Here is an 18,803-nt window from a genome sequence, read left to right as displayed (position 1 = left end):
CAGGCAATAGAGTATACAGATATTGAATTATAATGTTGCACACTTGAAATTTATATATTATTAACCAGTGTTACCTGAATAAATTTAATTTTAAAAGGAAATTATAATGGAGCTAAACACTTCCTATCACCTAGTGACGTAGCTGTTGCAGTGTGGTAGTGCAATGCGTTGCTCACATGTTTGTGATGATGCTGGTGTAAACAAACCCACTGTGTTTGTTGTTGTATAAAAGTATAGCACATACAATTACAGTAGTAGGCTATACCACCCAGGTTTGCGTAAGCGCACTCTATGATCTGTATATAATGATGAAATCGCCTAATGTTTTCTCTGATGTTTTAATTACCTCCTCAGTCTTCCATGTTCTTTCAGCTGGATTCTATTCCCCTGAAACCACCTTTACCAAGATCACCATGACTTCCAAGCTGCTAATTTATGTAATAATTGTAGCCTATGTTTCTGAGAGGCCAAGTTTACTTGGCCTCTCAGAAACATATGAAACTTTTCAGCATCCCCCAAAACTATATTTTGCTCCCAAAACAATCCATTCCCTTGCCTTCTGTGATGGAGACACTGGTTTTCTTCCACCCTGTATGGCTGTTCGTTCTCAGTCGCCTTTATGGATTTTCCTCTTCTGTCTATTGCTTACATGCTGGAGCTTTTCAGCGTTTTGTTCTAGGTTTTATTATTGTCTGTTTCCATACAACATACAACCTGGGTGATTTCCTCTACTCTGAATGACATCAGTAATCCGATGACTCACTCTCTTGTCCAGAAATCTAGGCCAAGCACAAGTTTTGGACTTTAGGCCTGAATATCTAATCCCCTGCGAGACCCGTGGTCCACAAACACCCCAAACTGAACATACCCAGATTGACCTCTTCATCCTCCCCTTACTCACCCCAAACCTTCTCCTCCTCAGATGTTTCCCAAATAGATGGATGATACCTCCAGGCAGCCAGTGGCCAAGGCCAGAAACCTGGTGATGCTCCTCAAGTCCTCCTTCTCCTTCACTCCCCCTAACCAAACACCAGAGTCTTTTTCTTCTACTTCCAAAATATTTCTAAAACCCACCAACTTCTCTCCAACTCCACCAGCACTACCCTAGTTCAGGCCACCATCATTTTCCTTCAGAAACACTGCTGCAGCCTCCTAACTGGTTTCTGTCTCCAGTGTGTTCTCCTGCTAATCATTTCTCTACGCTGCAGCCACAGTTGTCTTTTTTTTTTTTTAAAGTAATGAAAAAGCAGTTCATTAGTAGAAAAAGTACACTCCAAAGAGTTTGAAGCGGGCCAAGCAAAGGCAAGGCTCCAAAAGGCGTGGCTCACAGGAGCCTGGGGGGTCTTATCTGGGATGGGTTGTTCCTCTCCAGGTGGGGGACTACCTGATTGACACCTGTGATTGACAAGGGGCTATTACCTTATCTTTTCAGACTTCACGTGTTCTCTGTAGTTTGAAATTGTTAATTCCAAGCTGATTGGCCCTTCCCCCCTACACCTGAGCTGACAGTTTTGGCCGGCTCTGCAGCTTGACTCTATTTTGTTAACTATTAAAGTTATTTCCGCTGGCTTTGTTATGGTCTCCGCCTTAATGCCCTCCACCGTGGCCGTGTCCCTGACTGCCTGTGGTTTTTCTATCTCAATCCCCCCTCTGATGACATAACCCTAACTATCAGAGCCCTGAACACTCCAGCCATCACCAGGAAGATCTGAAATTAATCCTGCGCCATTCAGGTGAGTGCCCAGATGGTGGGACTTAACCCCAAAGGGACAGTAATGGGAGGTTACATTCTCCTAATACTTGCCTTTTTCCTCTTTTTAACTGTCACCCTCATCTGCGCTGCCCTAGACCTAAAACAACAAACAAAAAATGTTGTTTTTACATAAATCATACGATCCATAGTTACCCATTTGGACACTGCCAGTGAACTAATAACTTCCATTTGGGTCTCTCAGGTTGGTGGGCATCCCTTAGAGCCCAGCTCCTACAATGGCTACGGCCCCTCCTGGCCCCTCTACTAGTCCTCCTCCTTCTACTCTCCGTTGGGCCCTGCATCCTCAACCTACTCAGTAGGTTTATCTCTTCTCGCCTAGAAGCCGTAAGATTACAGGTTGTACTCGACATGGAGCCGCGTATGGACTTACAAGACCTACCCATCTACCGTGGGCCATCAGACCGCCCTCTGACCGACTAGCTCACTGCCGGTCCATACTTCGCCCTCCTCAGCAGGAAGCAGCCAGAGCAGTCTTCGTCCCTTTCCCTAGCCACAGTTGTCTTTTTAAAAGCACTCTCTCGTTGCATAATTTCTATGCTTAAAATCATCCAAACACTCCCCATAGTACATAGTTAAGAAAACAGAAGCACCAGAATACAGCTTAAAAAGTGTTGTTTGATCTGGCCCCTACTAAATCCACTGATGTCATCTCCAGTTCCTTCCTCTATCCACCCCCCCGCCCCTTTCAACCCCCACAGTCCTACATGCTGAAAGACTTGCATTCCTCAGAACTGCCAAATCTTCTCCCGCCTCTGTGCCTGGATCTGTGCCCCATCTCTTCTAAATCCTCTTCACATGTAAGGCTTGAGCTTGTTGCATCCTCCAGAAAATCCTCCTTGACTCCATCATCTAAATCTAGAGTAGGTGTTCATCTTAAATCCTCCCGTTAACACATAAGCTCCCTGTACCCCCAGCACAGTACTCCCCCACATTATTCACTATTCTCCAACAGCCTACAAGCTCCTTGAGGCAACGACCATGTCATTCTGTTTCATAGCTATATACCCATCAACTAGTACAGTGCCTGGCGCAATGCTAAATATTAGTTGAGTGACTACATCTGGACCCATTTTACTTTATTATTTTATTATTTTATTTTGGACTATTGGGGCAGAGTGTGTTTCTCCAGGGCCCATCAGCTCCAAGTTGTTGTCCTTCAATCTAGTTGTGGAGGGCACAGCTCACTGGCCCATGTGGGAACCAAACCGGCAAGCCTACTGAACCGGCAAGTTCAGAGCTCGCACTCTAACCAACTGAGCCACATGGTCACCCCTGGTCTCTTTTAAGTAGAAAGAAAGGAATAACCTAATTGACATGATGTAGGGCAGGAATCTACATTTTCCAAAGTAATATCGCACTGAGAGGTCAGCCCTCAAACCTTTTCAGCAAACACCTTCATTGTCAGCTCATCCCTACTTAGCAGTTGTTTGACAACCAGCTTATTTAGAGCTAGAACTAGAATGAGACAGCATAGTATCTTTAATAAATGGATCGAAAGGAGATGTCAGTCAGATGCTCACTTTGATCAAATAAAGGAATAAAAGTATAACATAATATGGCCTTTCCAGGCTGGTTTGCATCCCTTCAGCAGTCAGGCTCCCAGCCATTCTCTTGCCATGTTTTTAAGTATGGCCTACTTTGTCATCTCTAGGTTATAGGAAGATGAAGAGATCATCTTTTGTGCAACAGACAGTGATTTAGGAATAGGAACTCAGGTGTTCACTGTCGAGTGGCAAAATGTAGAAGTCTTTGATTTCTGCCTCCTGTGTTCCATCCACCACTCACAACCTCTACCCCCTCTACTCCCTTACTCTTTGCTCCTCCTACTTAGTCTCCAAACTTCCCTCCGACCCCTGCTCCCAGGCACAGAGGCTCCCCCTCCACTCACACACAGCCACCAGGACACTCAGTTTAGGCTTTGGGTCAGCTCTTTCCCCAGCCCCACTCCATGCACACAAAAAAGCCTCTCCCTGTTTGGAGGCACGAAATGTTAAACAGATCTAAACGTAATCATTAAAGAAATCTTCCTATAACACAAACACTTAATTAACTATGTTCCCCACTGAGTGATGAGTAAGAGAAAGAGAGGATCCAAATAATGTGTAAAAACTGCTGGAACTGGAATCTGTCTCCCACTTAAAAAAGAATTCCCCTTCAGTTTTCTCCATTTTCATTGTTCCATCTAGATCCAGGGCCTCCCACCAATCACTGACGACTGCCTGCTTCAAACGCTGCCACATCAGCAGGGAGGGAGCCCCACCGCATTTGGTATTTGCATCAGTTTCCAGGAATGCGTTTCAAGTGATCAGTGTACTCTGCAGTGAGGTTTTTTTCCTTTAAGTTTATAAATGAGTGCTTGAATTCGTATTTCTCTAATTCTCAAAAACTAGCTGAGAATTTTTTATGCTAAAAGGGAAATTATAATTGCACTTCCAAACACTGTTTTACAATCGAAATGATCAGATTTGACTTTGGATTGATAAACACCTTGTAAACACCTTCCTAGAACTGACCAGAACCCCTTTCAAATTCCTTTACTATACGTTATCTCAAAAAGTCTTTCATAGTTACCTCTCAAGTCAGTGCTCTTACTTAGAATAAAATAAGAGTTTATTATAGTTTTGGGTTGTTCTCTTTTATTTCCATTAAACTTTTTGTTTGTTTGTTTGTTTGTTTTTAAAGTTAGAGGAAGCAACCGGTTTAAGAATATTCAATCCCTTCAGTTTATAGCAGCTGCCGATGAGTTAGGTAGAAATTCTTCCTTAAAGAGCAGCCAAAAGAAAAAAAGAAAGGAGGGGAGAGATGGGGGGAGAAAGGAAAAAAGATGAGTAAGAAACTATAGCCCATTGGATTTCTGTTTGGTGGAGACAGAATTGACCTAAAGATGCCCCTTTGCGTTGACTTCTGGGAGAGGATGGCCCCCTGAGTAACCCATGGCAGCCTCATTGGGGGTGCTGGGCAAGCAGAAGCCACCCCAGACCCCAAGCTTTTCCTCTGGGCCTGAAATGACATCTCAAGAGGGCTGGAAAAAGGGCAATCCACTGAGGTTGACTGCACTCAGTATTTTGCAATTCCTGGGAGCTCTGGCCTCCCACCCCCAGTGTCTCAGGGTCAAGGCCCCAGCTCCTCCTCTCCCTGGTGGGAAGCAGAGAGTGGGATGGAGCCGCAAGGAGAGAAGGAGGTTGAGTGTTGGGGAGTTAACATCCACGTTGATGGGGGCGCTGCTTGGGTTGTTACCAGAGAAGACTGCCCATATCCCCAACTCGAATTAGAAGCTTCTGAAGATGGGCTAGGAGGTTTCTCCAAGCTGTGGAAGGACCTGGGACAAAAGGAAGGAAGGTGCTTGGGCACTGACTGCTTGTAAGAGTGGGGTCAGTGAATGGGCAGCGAGATCAGGAGGGGTTGTGGATGGTCACTAGAGGGTTATCAGAGTCCAGGCTCAGGATGGAACCAGTCAATGCGGACAAGGAGTCTGTGAGGACGAGGAGAGGGACCCGAAACCTGAAAGAGAAGGTGCGGGTCCTACACTGCAACCTCAGCAAGGAGACTGCGTAAGAGAGATATCCAGGTCTGTCCGTTGCAGTCATTTCGCAGGGCCAGATAATCCCCAACGCCTCGATTTAGAATCAGCCTCAGCAGAGGGAAGGAAGCGAGGAGGTGAAAGGTCTTCCCGATGGCTTGGTCTGGTCTAGTGTGCGCAAAGCGCGTCCTCCCTGTAACGGGTGCCACGCCGCCCTAAGCCCGTTCCCCTCTGAGCCCCCAACAGTAGTCGTCCTCCGACTCCAACCTAACCCTCCGCGGACACAACCCCCCTCTCACCCTCTCCTGGAGCCAGGAGAGCGTTACTGCTGAAAGAGTGGGCGCACACTCCCCAAAGCGGAGAAAAGAGGTAGGGTGGAGGGTGGGCTGAAGGGGGCGGGGGCGGACTGAAGAGGGCGCGGGAGGGCGGCCTCCGGCTGCGCCACGCAGTCGGATCCTGGCTCCCTCCTCCCCCGCCCCCTCCTTGCCCGCCGGGCCCCTCCACCCTGCCCGCCCGCGGGGCACAAGGTGAGGCCGGGCTGGACAGCTCCTGCTTTGATCTCCCGGCGCCCGTCCCCTCTCCAGCTGCCCCGCGGTCCCCAGATCTGCAAACTCTGCCCACGTCGGTGTCTACAGAGCGCTCCGACGTGTCCAAAAGTGTTTCCAAACTCGGAAAGGCAGGGGGAGGGCGGAGGGCCGGGGGAGGGCGGAGGTATGCAGACAGCGAGTCAGAGTTTCCCCTTGAAAGCCTCAAAAGTGTCCACGTCCTCAAAAAGAATGGAACCAATTTAAGAAGCCAGCCCCTTGGCCACGTTCCTCCCCCCTTCGCTCCCTCCTCTGCTCTCCCGCAGTCTCCTCCCAGCTGTGGCTGCCCGGGCCCCCAGCCCCAGACTTCCCATTGGTGGAAGCGGTTTTGGAGGCACCCTCGGGCCAGGGAAACTTTGGCCGTATATATAGGGCAGATCTGGGCTTTATTATTTTAGCACCAAGGCGGCAGGAGGTTTCGGCTAAGTTGGAGGTACTGGCCACGACTGCATGCCTGCGCCCGCCAGGTGATACCTCCGCCGGTGACCCAGGGGCTCTGCGACACAAGGAGTCTGCATGTCTAAATGGTAGACATGCTCAGCTTTGTGGATACGCGGACTTTGTTGCTGCTTGCAGTAACTTCGTGCCTAGCGACATGCCAATGTAAGTGCCTTCAGCTTGTTTGGGGCAGGCGGGGGAGAGAGGTTAGATGGGTGGGCACCCTGGTCTGAACAGGGAAAACCTAACCTAAGTCCGAGGTACAGCTTGGAGGGAAGGCTCTCTGGCATGTGGAGAAATGCTGGCGTTGATAAGAAACACGGAACTTACGTTAGAAATGAAAACATAAAACGGCCGACTCTCGCCGAAAGTTAGGAGACTTTTCTCTGAACTCAGAGTGAGACTGTTCACTTGATCTGGGCCCTCTGGATGGTGAAGTTCAAAGGGAACAGAAAGGCTTTTCCCTAAGGATGAGATAATTAACTGATGGGATGAAGGAAGAAGGCAAGGGCCTTCCCTAACAGGCCCCATAACTGCGCCCATACGCACCTCGTAAAACTTGAGGCCTGCTTTAAAAAGCCTTCTGATTTAGTCATACAAAACTCACCCCCTAACGGCTTTTCTGGGTGTTTAAGTCTTGTCTGGATGATGATGATGAGGTTGATGATGATTGTGAGGATGATGAACCTGACGACTGTCAGGCGCCCTCTGGAGGGCGGACAATGGAAGCACAGGGGACCAGGCCTTAGGCTAATGGAAGACTATAGGTTTATAGAGAGGTGATCTGCATTTCTGACCGAAGCCATTCCCAACAGCTAGGCAGTTTCTGGGAAGGAAAATGGATGCTACTTGGAATGGATACATTCTGAAAAGTAAAATTAGCTTCTCAATTCATTAGCTTCTCAATTCATTATTAGTCATGGAAATGGTAACTGAAATCTGCCCTGCCTTTTGTTGAACCCAAGAGTTACCTCCTCGACATGTTTCCAATGACAACCAGACATTTTGATCACAGCAAGTTGGGAAATATCAACTCTGATGTGAGACTCCAGAGACCCAGGTTTTTCCCATGATGTTGCCATTAATTTGCCATGTGACCTTGGGCCAGTCAAACTGAGCTTTTTCTAAAATGCAGGATAGAGATTAGATGGACTCCAAGGCCACATTCCAGCTGTAGGTTTTATGACCAGACTTTCATGTCAAGATAGAATGAAGAAAATCAGTCCATTTTTGATGTCTTGAACATGGCTTCCTAATTACCAAAGATACTGACGTGATGGAGTATGAGGGGTGTCTGACTATACCCGACACTCCAAAAAGTTCGCTCTACCACGTACCACAGTGGCTACCATTGCATCATTACTGATGCATTTGTGGTGTGTTTTCTCCCTTCACACACTTTTAGTGTACACACTGTGGTTACTAAGGAGTAATTGCATTGAACAAATTCACATCAGCAAGTTCTTTTTTTGTGAGATCTGAGGGTGAGGGGAAAGAGTTGGCTCCTAGAGAAAAGATGAAAACAGATCTAGGGAAGTTTGAAGATACAAAAGACAACTCACCTTCTGAGTAACAGCCGACCACAGTCTGAAATAAAAGTTACCAAACACACGTTCTTCGAAATGGCTCAGTCTGAGTAATTAAAAGGCAAATTTCCAAAATCATAAGGACTTCCGTTAATCAAGGGCAGGCATAATTATTCTTCCTGCTGATGGACACAATGAAGTAAACATATCATTTTCCTAATTTAAAAGTAATTCTCATAAATTGCCCTTAAATGTCAGTGCTGGATGTGGTCCGCCCTCCTGAATTGTGACTATTGCAACAGATGTTCTCCCTCCAAATGACATATTTCTTGTCCACTTAATTAAAGCAATTTTTAGGGGTGATTCATCTTGTTGCCAGGTTGGCCACACTTATATCCTGTGTTAACCTATAATTTTTATACTGTAGGAGAGGAATTCAGTCTTAAGGACTTACAGCAATCATGGCAAAGGAGGGAATATTACATTATTGTATTTTTCCCATTATTTTTCAAGATTTTGAATTCGCAGTTTTTCTATTTATACAGGGAAATTCTTTCTAAGGGACAAAAGTAATCGGTAAAATGACCTTACCTAACTTAAGTGAACTAACTTAAAGTAAAATTTCAGATGTCCGAATGAATCCAGTTTCATATTGCCAATTAGATCTTTTGAAACAGGACATTAAGAAAGGTACAAACTCGGTGAAGTACTACCATGTTTCCACGAAAATAAGACCTAACCAGAAATTAAGCCCTAGCATGATTTTCCAGGATGACATCCCCTGAACTTAAGCCCTAATGCATCTTTTGGAGCAAAACTTAATATGAGACCTAGTCTTATTTTCGGGGAAACATGGTAAATAATTTCAATGTTTTATATATATATATATATATATATATATATATATATATATATATATATACACTTTCGGCAACATATTTTCCTAAATTCTTCCTTTTCTTAGATTTTTAAGTATCAAAAATTATCTAAACCATAAATTATTTCCTCATCAATCTACTGGTCTTACTCACATTCAGTGATCCACGTGTGTAATTTACCACCTTAATTACTGAGCATTAGAAATATCCTTTGTACACATTAATATTTCACAAATTTATAAAATAGTAAATAACAATTCGATTCAAAATATAGTTACACGCTAATATTGTACGCAAGTCACCCTGATCCCTGCCATACTTTTGACCTGCATAATTTCCAAGTCATTAGAATTTTCCTAATAAAAAACACAATTGGTCTTTTACTTAGGTAAGTTAATTTTATAGACTAATATCTTTATTTGGTATTCACTGCTATTCGTCAATGAAATAATACTAATAATTATTTCCTGTTTTCCCCTTTCTTCTACAGCTTTACAAGAGGTGAGTAAAATTATTTTTAGAACATATTTTTTTGAATACTTTGATTGCCTTGGCCATAGTGATATCTTCTTTGGGAAAAGAAGGGGAGGCTACGTTGGTATTGACCAACCTGAATTCCCAAGAAAATTATCAAGAGTTATGGTAGTCAAACCTTTCTGGTTGCCTTTAGAAAGTACCCACCCCAATTTCCAAACTGGGCGGGGCTACTGAATAAGATCACTCTCATAAAAAGACCCAGAAGAAATAGAGAGTAAATAATCCAGTGGAAGTTTGGATTTTAGCAGCTGCTACTACAAAGCAGAAGACTTCACAGAGCTAGAGAACCTTGTCACTCGCTTGGAGTCATTTGCAAGACTATAATGAACACATTCTTAGCTCATGAATTGAATTTGAGGCATGATTACAGATAAGTATATATTTCGGTTCTGTACATATTTTATTTAATTTACTTATAAAATTTAAAGTCACACTTTGAAATATTAAGATAATAGTAATGCTCAATATATATACTCCACAGGTATATTGTATACTACACAGAAATGGGAACCATTTTAAAATATATGTATATAATTTTCCTCATAATAATCTTTTACATTTCTTTTCTAGGCAACTGCAAGAAAGGTAAGAGTCCAATACTTCTCCATTATATCTGAAATGATCAGCAATAATTTATAATTTAACTAAATTTATAGTGGACTATAGAAGGAAAATACATTGTCAAGATTTGCCCATGTTCATTTAGCTATTGAATATGCATTAGCTAAACCAAAAATAAAATAGCTTTGATGTTTAATATAACAGTTTTAATATCTTCCAGAATCATCTCTGATTACATTATATTTTATAAACTGGTGATCTACATACTAAAGAAAAAAAAAGACTTTTCTTTATTCTTGAGACATAATGACTATTATGTTCATTATAGGTAGATGAAGGTTTATTTTAAAGGGCTTTGACTATATAAATATGCTCCTAACGATGTAACAAAATGGTAACTCTTTCCACAGAAATCATCTTTCTGAAAACAGTAGTTATGATATTTCGGCCTAATGACTGGAGACTGTAGCCTACAATATCCCAGTTTTTTTAAAAAATTACATGTTAATTATAATAAAAACCACACACTTTTATCTATTGTATTGTGCCATTTTATAGCTGTTATCTAATAACATTGTGATTAGATCAGTCTAACCAACTAATTTTTATCAAGAATGCTTTGCTTGTTCACTGGAAATTGCTTAGACATTTAGAATTGTGCTGTTTGTATCTTCCTTGTAGGGCCCAGCTGGAGATAGAGGACCACGTGGAGAAAGGGTGTGTAATTTTTGAACTATTAAAGGGTTTTGACCCATAATTGAATAACTACATATTAGAAACTACCAGAGACTGACGATTTATAAGAATATTATGTAGCCAGATAATTGCACCATCTTTTAAGCAGATAATGCCCTACAGAAGAGACGAATGAGCATTATTATATATCATCAATATTCTTTTCAGGTCAAGATTACCTTCAAGAAAGCAAAACTATTTCAGACAGCCATATTCTTTGCATGGTCCATCTCTTTTTTGGTTTTAGTTGACCTGTCCAGTACATACATAGTGAAAATGTATCCACTACCACCACATAGTTCTTCTCTTATTATGGCATTTTGTTTGCTTTTCAAATAAGATCTCTTACGTAGCCTGGTAATAATAGTGAAACAGCAGTCAACAACATATTTCTGTCTAAATTCATAAATATGTAAATTAGGCGTACATTTTATTCATGGTATTCTTAGATCTCCCTGCTATGCTTATTTGGCATATATAACTATATGGTTTTGCATTATATAACACTTTTACCAAATACCTATCTCTTGTATCTATCTGGAAGTACAGACTTACATGTATTTCAAACAATCTATTAAAGGTAGCATTATGTCAGCAAGTTACTTTAACAACATAAATAATTAACAACATAAATAGTGTTAATGGTCGGAAATCTGTAGGATTTTCTACCCTGTGATAAAATTACTTTGCTATCATATTAATTAGTTTACTATTCACACATAGCATAAACAAAACAATTCAGTAAGTTCATCAGTCAGAAACAGTCAATCAATATACATAGCACATCACTGTGCACTGTTAACCATATATGGAATCATACATTTTAGCTATGATTTCTTTCTTTATTTGAATACTGGAGCTCCATTATGAATTAATATTTAGTGGCTGAGGTAGTTTCTCTTCCTGGAGGAACTACCCTGTCTTGTGTCTTCTTCATATATCAGTTACTAAACCTCCTTCTAAAATAAACCCAAGTCACAAGTGAATTTCAAGCAGGGACAAATATGGCATATTGAATGTCCAGACCACTTGCTCATTGAAAGGTCTGAACAACTGATTTGACCACATGCGTTCTTAGGGATCCTTTGTCACGTATTAGTTCCTATGGGGTCTAATCCTGATGTAATTCACTTTTTACATAACAGGGTCCACCAGGCCCACCAGGCAGAGATGGTGATGATGGTACCCAAGGCCCTCCTGGTCCACCTGGTCCTCCTGGCCCCCCTGGTCTTGGCGGGGTAAGGTGTCTTAACTATTGTTAACTTTTAGCTAACTTTGGTTTCTCATACTTCTATTGGAAAAGGCTCGTTGTGAAATTTATTTTTAGCAGTTTAGGAAGGGGATGCTATTTGGAATATTGGTATATTTTGTTTCATTTCTTTGGTTTCTTCATTCAGAATTCTGCTTTGCCCATTCTCTTTGTGAGCTCTTATCCATTACAGGCTGGTTTTTGGGTTCACTGAAGGTAGCTGCAGCTCTCAGAACCATCATTTAATTTGAGTATTTAGTATCTTTTATTGGTAGGGCACAAATAAGAGGTGTTGCATTATTAAAGAGCTTGATTATATTGAATTATAACTGAAATCCTCGCTCTAAAGTAATTTCACAAACATCCTATTCTTTTTATTCTCCTTGGTTTGAAGTCTGCTGAACCAACATTCAAAAGAGTTTTAGGTTTAATTTGCTTGAAACTAATTTGAGAAAAGTACATTTCCTTTTTCATTAATATCGTCTTTTAGTTTTAGGTATTTAACAATGGTATGAGAGCCACATGGCCTCACTGCGGGAAGGAAAACATAGTTGCTTAATTGGTTAGCACTATGAATCAGAAGCCTGATTCCAATACTCAACTGTATGCCAGTAAAAGAAGACCTTTCTCCCCCAAAGATCTTATTATGATTGCTTATCTATTGAGTACCTTCAAAAGCACCTTCTTGAATAGATCTACCACTATAAGAGATACCTTTAACAGGAAAGTTATTACTGTGAACTATTTTTTAAAATTTAATCTTCCAAAGGGCATTTTAATTTAATTTTCCTCTAAACTTGAAAACTCTTTATATCTTTTTTGAAACTTTAGCAAGTAAAAGGTCCTTAGTCATTCTGTGGAGTTCTGGAGGAGTGGGGCAACAGGAAGTGCAAAGTCGTTTTCTTGGCCTCTGCCCAGTTTATCAGGGGCCCTCAGTGACATCTAACATTTTTGAAAGCTCCCCTTCCGCAGTGCAGAGGTAGGAGATGGGAGTGGAGAGAGGGTGAACAGGGCAGGAAAGGGTTTGAAAAATAAGGTAGGGAAGCTACCCAGTTCAAACTAGGTATGGAGTAAATTTTAAACTTGTATTTCCCTGACTTAGGAATTTAGCTCAATAGGGAATTCTAAACTAATAATTGTATCAAAAATATTGCTCCCTTTTAAACAACAACAGAAAAATCTTAACAAGTAGAATGAGAAAATGAACTACATGGCTGGTAATTATAATATATATATATTTTTTTGTTTGTTTGTTTGTTTGTTTGTTTGTTTTCCCCCCACCCTTCTAGAACTTTGCTGCCCAGTATGATGGAAAAGGAGTTGGACTTGGCCCTGGACCAATGGTATGTGTATCTCTTTTTATCTTAGCCAAAAAATTACTGAATAGAGGATTTATTTTATGTTAAATTTCACATTGCCATTATTTAGCTACCTAGGTTAATGCCTAATACTTAGATCAGATTAAAGCAGCAACTCTTTTTGTATTCAAATCTATAAAAATCTAAATCTAGTTAAAGGGGGTTCAGTTTTCTCTGTGAACATGCCTTCTTAGGATAGATCAGGTATTTACATCCAAGAAATAACCTCTGGACATAATAATCATAATTTAAGTAAATCAATTTAATTCAAAAGCGTGATCACTTTAATTTTTTTTACTTCCTTTAACATTGCTCAGAATTTTAAGCAACCCTTAGAGACAGAGAACTATTAAGTTCTATAAACTTGTTGAAAGGATTGACAATTTCTAGTCCAGACTTTTCATTTTATAGCTAGAGAGTTTAAGCCCCATATAGGTTGTTAATGACAGAAGTAGAACCACAGCCAGACAAGATGTTGGATGTTTGACGATGACATGTCTCATGTATGTATATAGCACTTGAATAAAATATTAATTTATTCAACACATATTTATCAGGTGCCTTCGATGAGCCCCAAACTGTATTATGCATTGGGGACATAGCAGTGAATATGACAGAGTTTCACCCTCCCTCAGGGGTTAACAATGTAGGAAATGTTTCTTTGTATTCATTTTGATAAAAATTCATTTTTCAGTCTATTGATTACAAATCTATATAGAAGAAAATATGAGTGAAATTTAGCACTTATATTAATCAGCACAAATATTCAGCAATATATCCTGTAATTTTAGTAACATTTAGAAAAGTTTTCTATATGATTATGATGATGATGGTCTATCTTCAACAAGTGAACCTTTTAACAAGCATTAGTGAGACATGTTAATGAAAAAAACGATCTGAGCATGCAAAATACATACTAATATGTATAAAATAGAGGGAAATATGCTGGAAGTAAAAACATTAAGTTGATTAAACACTACAGTTTAATACACACACACACACACACACACACAATCTGGTGGTTTTAATTAATTGTTTCCAAAGTTAACACAGTCTTTAAAAAATAAATTTTACTTGGACAATGCGTTCAGTGCCCTATCTTCAAGAGAAGATGTTTTGCTGGAGCTAATGGTCCACAATAAGCTAATACACTATAAGGGCAAGATAATATTTTCTGTAAATTAAAACTCTCACTGGAGAAGTAATGTGCCTTTCATGATGATTTCCAATTTCCTGGTAACTTAAAATATTCATATATGAAATGAAGAAGTAGAGATTTTCTTTTGGCTTTGTTTATATTCGATATGTGAAATTAGCCATTTCAGCTAATGCTGGACATTAGTCAGTTTTAAGGCAGTACCTATATTTCAAGAAGAAGCTAAAGGGGGAAAAAAATAAAGCACTAATTTAAAACGATTACATAAGCCCAGAAAATTAATATAGATTTCAGATTCCCGTGATGTTGGAACATCTCTCTGGGGGACATAAAGCAAAATGTTTTACTTTTAAATATCAGTAAAATATAATTTAAGCTTGCACATCCACACACATTCACAGACACATGTAATCAACAGATGTGTATTTCACAAATAGGAACAATAGGCAGCAATAAAGTATTAAAATAATTTTCCGTGTTGGAAAATCAATAACTATAAAACCCCACAGGGTTCTTCTCTGAATTAATGAGTAATCATTGTCTCACAGCCTCCACAACACAAACTACTTTTTAATGCAAATGAAATCGTTGCAAATACATGGAAAAAAATGAATAAATATAATTAAAAATTCATGGTGTCAAAGAAAAGTGTTTATTAATGTATACTTAAAAATTATTTTGATTGAAAAGTGACAGTTTCTTTTAAGGTCGACGCATTTCCCAAAACCAAATAAATAATTCTTATAATTAAGATGATGTACTTTTTAATACGATCTGTATTATTTCACTCTAGGCAGTAACACAGTGGGGCAGACTTGACTGCAGAGGCCCCATGGCTGATGATGGACTGCAGAGTCCCTCATGAGCAAATTACCCAAGACTTGTCTGTACAGTATTTTCAGCAATAGAGGAACGGGCTCCTACAGAAGAGCTTGCACAGGCGTGGATTACTGCAAAGGGAGTCAAGAATGTATATTTAGCTTGCAAACTAAATATTAGCTTGTAAGCTAAACTAAATTTAGCTTGTTTCACTCTACTTGTGTGCTACAGAATGAAGCACAAAGGGGAGAACAATCGGCTGTCATTTGGGTCATATTTTCAATAACAATATTATGCGATAGACTCTTCCAGGGGGATGTTTCAATAATATTTTATTTCTCCTTTACCCCTCATTACATCTACTTTTGTTTGACATTTGCATCAGTCACCAACAATCCTTAAAGTAGTTATCAGGTTATAACAAACCGCTCTCTAATCGTTAAAAAGGATTTTTGATCCTTTTCAATTTATGCCCCTTGTGGCAATAAAAATATCAATTTCTTGGCTAAGGATGTCATGAGATGACATATGATCAAGGGAAGCCAAATAGAAATGCTTCGTCAGCTGCGTAGAAGGCAGCTGTGTACTCTGTACTGCGCAAAGGCTGATTTCTTAGAACAACCTCAGTATGCCCACTGTGCACAACTTGAAGGAACCTATGGCCACCCCATCCAATTCTCATTGAGTTCTGCTGCTTTGGGTTAATAGGAAAGGAAAAGCAAAAGCAGAGAAATAGTGGAGGAAACCTAAGTCCCTTAAAGCTTCCTTTGGGAAGGACAAAAACTATGAAATAAGACCAAGACAGTTCTGTTTATCTGTCTATCACAAAATGTCTGTCAATGGCACTACGAAGCTAGTTCTCTCTGACCCTACCCCAGGCCATCACACCTTGGCCGTGCTGAGTATATCTGTCCTGTTTACAGGGTTTGATGGGACCCAGAGGCCCTCCTGGTGCAGCTGGAGCTCCTGTAAGTATCAAAAGTTTGTAATCTCTCTTTTGTAAAAAGATGGACAATTAAAGAAAGGCTTGGAGTATGACAGACTGGTTTCTCTTAGGGCCCTCAAGGTTTCCAAGGACCTGCTGGTGAGCCTGGAGAACCTGGTCAAACTGTGAGTCCATTCTTTCCCTTTGTGATACTTTTATTTTATTTTTCCAAGAAATTTGTTAATCCAGCTGTAACAAAATGATGGGTCTTCTGTTTTTTTTAGGGTCCTGCAGGTGCTCGTGGCCCAACTGGCCCTCCTGGCAAGGCTGGTGAGGATGTAAGTGTTTACTTTTCAGCACTTCCATGTGCCATTTAGTACTTCTGTCTCAACGAGATTTTCTAGATTCAAGTGAAGTATTCTGCCAAGAGCCAAATATGTCTGACATAACTGTCTCCATATGGGAAATATTATTTTAATAAAATATTAACTGGATTGTATTTAAGGAAATATAATTGCGAATTAAATGTATGTTTGGATCCACATTTTTATGAGATGCCTTTTTCCTCTATTGTAAAAACCACCATACCCACATTTTCATCTGATAGTTTACCAAGAAAAGGTTAACCCTAGGATGCTTCCGTGTTTTAGGGTCACCCTGGAAAACCTGGACGACCTGGTGAGAGAGGAGTTGTTGGACCACAGGTAAGACTTTTTACAACAGTATATAGTACAAGCATCAGAGAGCATCTCACATATAAGATAGTTGCTAAAAGTAAAGTCAGTCTAAATGGCAATATAGATGTCTGCACACTTATAACATTTATAACATTTATTGAAGGCATCTGGCCTAGTTAAGAATGCATCCAGTTTTTATTAAGGCAAATAATATAATATCAATGACAGCCGGCATACTATCAACAACAAAATGGTATTTTCTACAAATACCACAGTATTAGTTATTCAAATCGGAGTAAGTTAATTTACAGCTCTGTGCTTAAAAATATATTAGTCTTTGATTCCAAGCTTGAACTTTGATAAGAACAAATATTTTGGAGGGAAGAAATAATTTTCTTTTTATCTGGAACAGAAAACATTATTTGTCTTCTTCTGTGTTTTCTTTTTCAAGGGTGCTCGTGGTTTCCCTGGAACTCCTGGACTTCCTGGCTTCAAGGGCATTAGGGTGAGTACATTCTTTACCCCGTGAGAAAAAATGTTGATGATTTTTAGGAAAAACTTCAACCATATTTAAACTCCTGGGTGACGTATTTTTGCCTTCCAAAGTCCTGGTGTTTGCCAGAGTGGAGAGAGAGCTAAAGAGTAAGGATCACTGGAAAGTAAAGTAAAGTGGCATGTAGTTTGTTTTCTGTCTGTTCATAGCTTCCAAGAAGCGGGGATCCCTACAGAGAAATTGTGTACAATAGATATGGCTTAAGTGGTATTTACAGCCATCTGAAGATCATAAAATTATTCAAGATAGAAAGGACAGAAGAGAACGTCTAGTCCTAGATCCTTCTCTTTCTGGGGCAAGGAGGTTCACCTAGGACAATGGAGGGAGTTGGCTGGGAGCTGGAGCAGGCGGATTGCATTCTGCTGACGAGTTCACAGGATTCACCCAGGAGATAGTGACTACAAAGACAGATGTTTGATTTGCCCAAGCACCATAATGGAATAACATTTTAATAATGAGGATTTCCCTTTCAGGGACACAATGGTCTGGATGGATTGAAGGGACAGCCTGGTGCTCCAGGTATAAAGGTAAATACTACATCAGAAACGTTTTTAAAACGATTGATTGTCCTTCCCCATCACCACTCGAAAGTATATTTTGACTGAAATCTACTCATCTTCTAAACAATATTCTATTTCTTCTTCTATTTTAATTAAATACTAATTAATCCTTCAGTGGTGGGGAGTATGGGATTCTGTGACAAAAGGCCAATTATTGATAATATTCATTTAATTAATATCTTTTACACAACTGTGATTTTTTAAAATGTCAATAGTTTCTTCCTCCATTTCCTTTCTGCCTATAATTTCAGTTGATCTCTGCAGCGAAAATAAAAGTAAATAAATATAAGCAGACATGAGAATAGTATATGCTATTTTAAACTGTAAATTCTCCTTTGCCATGCACTAATTAGATAGGTACATTCGTGCCACAATACATTTTTCAACCTCTTTCCTGTGATTTATCTGTGCACACTCAAAAAAATTTTAATTAGATAATTAAAGTCTCAGAAGTGTGTTATCTCTGGGTTAGGCTCTTCTCTGACAGCATTTTCAACTATAAAATGTTCTCTCTCCTATAAAGGAGATAATGTGATATTAAAGTGAATACCAACGTAATTACAAATTAATGAGTAACGAATACTAGCGGGACCAGAAATGAACATGAATATGGAGAATCTGTTCTAACTTTCCAGCTGCCACACAAATGGATAAGGTCAAACTCATTCTCTCTAGAGCCTAATAGAATAGCTCATACTACTAATCACAGCACCATAAAACGTTAAAGCTCGCAAGGAGCTTTGGAGACTTCCTCATTTTGCAGGTGAGGGAAACCAGGGCTTAGAGGAAGTGAGTGACTTGCCCAAAGTCACACATCTGGTAGTTAGAAGCATATGGGCTAGAATTCTTAACCCCTCTCCAGTGGTTATCCCCAAAGGATACATATCACATAGGATCCCAGAAATAAAGGCTCTTTAACTGGTCTCTTAAACCCTGTTTATTCCATATCTAAA

At 40.1% G+C, this 18,803-nt stretch overlaps 1 protein-coding gene across 1 annotated transcript in view; it reads left to right on the top strand.

Annotated features, from left to right (window-relative positions):
• Positions 1-6,231: 6,231 nt before the first annotated feature.
• The window catches only part of COL1A2 (collagen type I alpha 2 chain), a 35,859-nt gene continuing 23,287 nt past the window's right edge, over positions 6,232-18,803 (top strand). Inside the window, exons 1-12 of the mRNA XM_033088523.1 lie at positions 6,232-6,481; positions 9,211-9,221; positions 9,828-9,842; positions 10,500-10,535; positions 11,699-11,791; positions 13,092-13,145; positions 16,059-16,103; positions 16,192-16,245; positions 16,345-16,398; positions 16,711-16,764; positions 17,189-17,242; positions 17,764-17,817. Of these exons, the coding sequence (XP_032944414.1) occupies positions 6,403-6,481; positions 9,211-9,221; positions 9,828-9,842; positions 10,500-10,535; positions 11,699-11,791; positions 13,092-13,145; positions 16,059-16,103; positions 16,192-16,245; positions 16,345-16,398; positions 16,711-16,764; positions 17,189-17,242; positions 17,764-17,817 (603 nt within the window). The 5' untranslated portion in view covers positions 6,232-6,402. The remainder of the gene's footprint in view (positions 6,482-9,210; positions 9,222-9,827; positions 9,843-10,499; positions 10,536-11,698; positions 11,792-13,091; positions 13,146-16,058; positions 16,104-16,191; positions 16,246-16,344; positions 16,399-16,710; positions 16,765-17,188; positions 17,243-17,763; positions 17,818-18,803) is intronic.

The sequence above is a fragment of the Rhinolophus ferrumequinum genome, chromosome 20, assembly GCF_004115265.2.
Source record: "Rhinolophus ferrumequinum isolate MPI-CBG mRhiFer1 chromosome 20, mRhiFer1_v1.p, whole genome shotgun sequence".
In the NCBI taxonomy this organism is placed as follows: domain Eukaryota; kingdom Metazoa; phylum Chordata; class Mammalia; order Chiroptera; family Rhinolophidae; genus Rhinolophus; species Rhinolophus ferrumequinum.
This window is presented reverse-complemented; position numbering and strand designations above follow the sequence as displayed.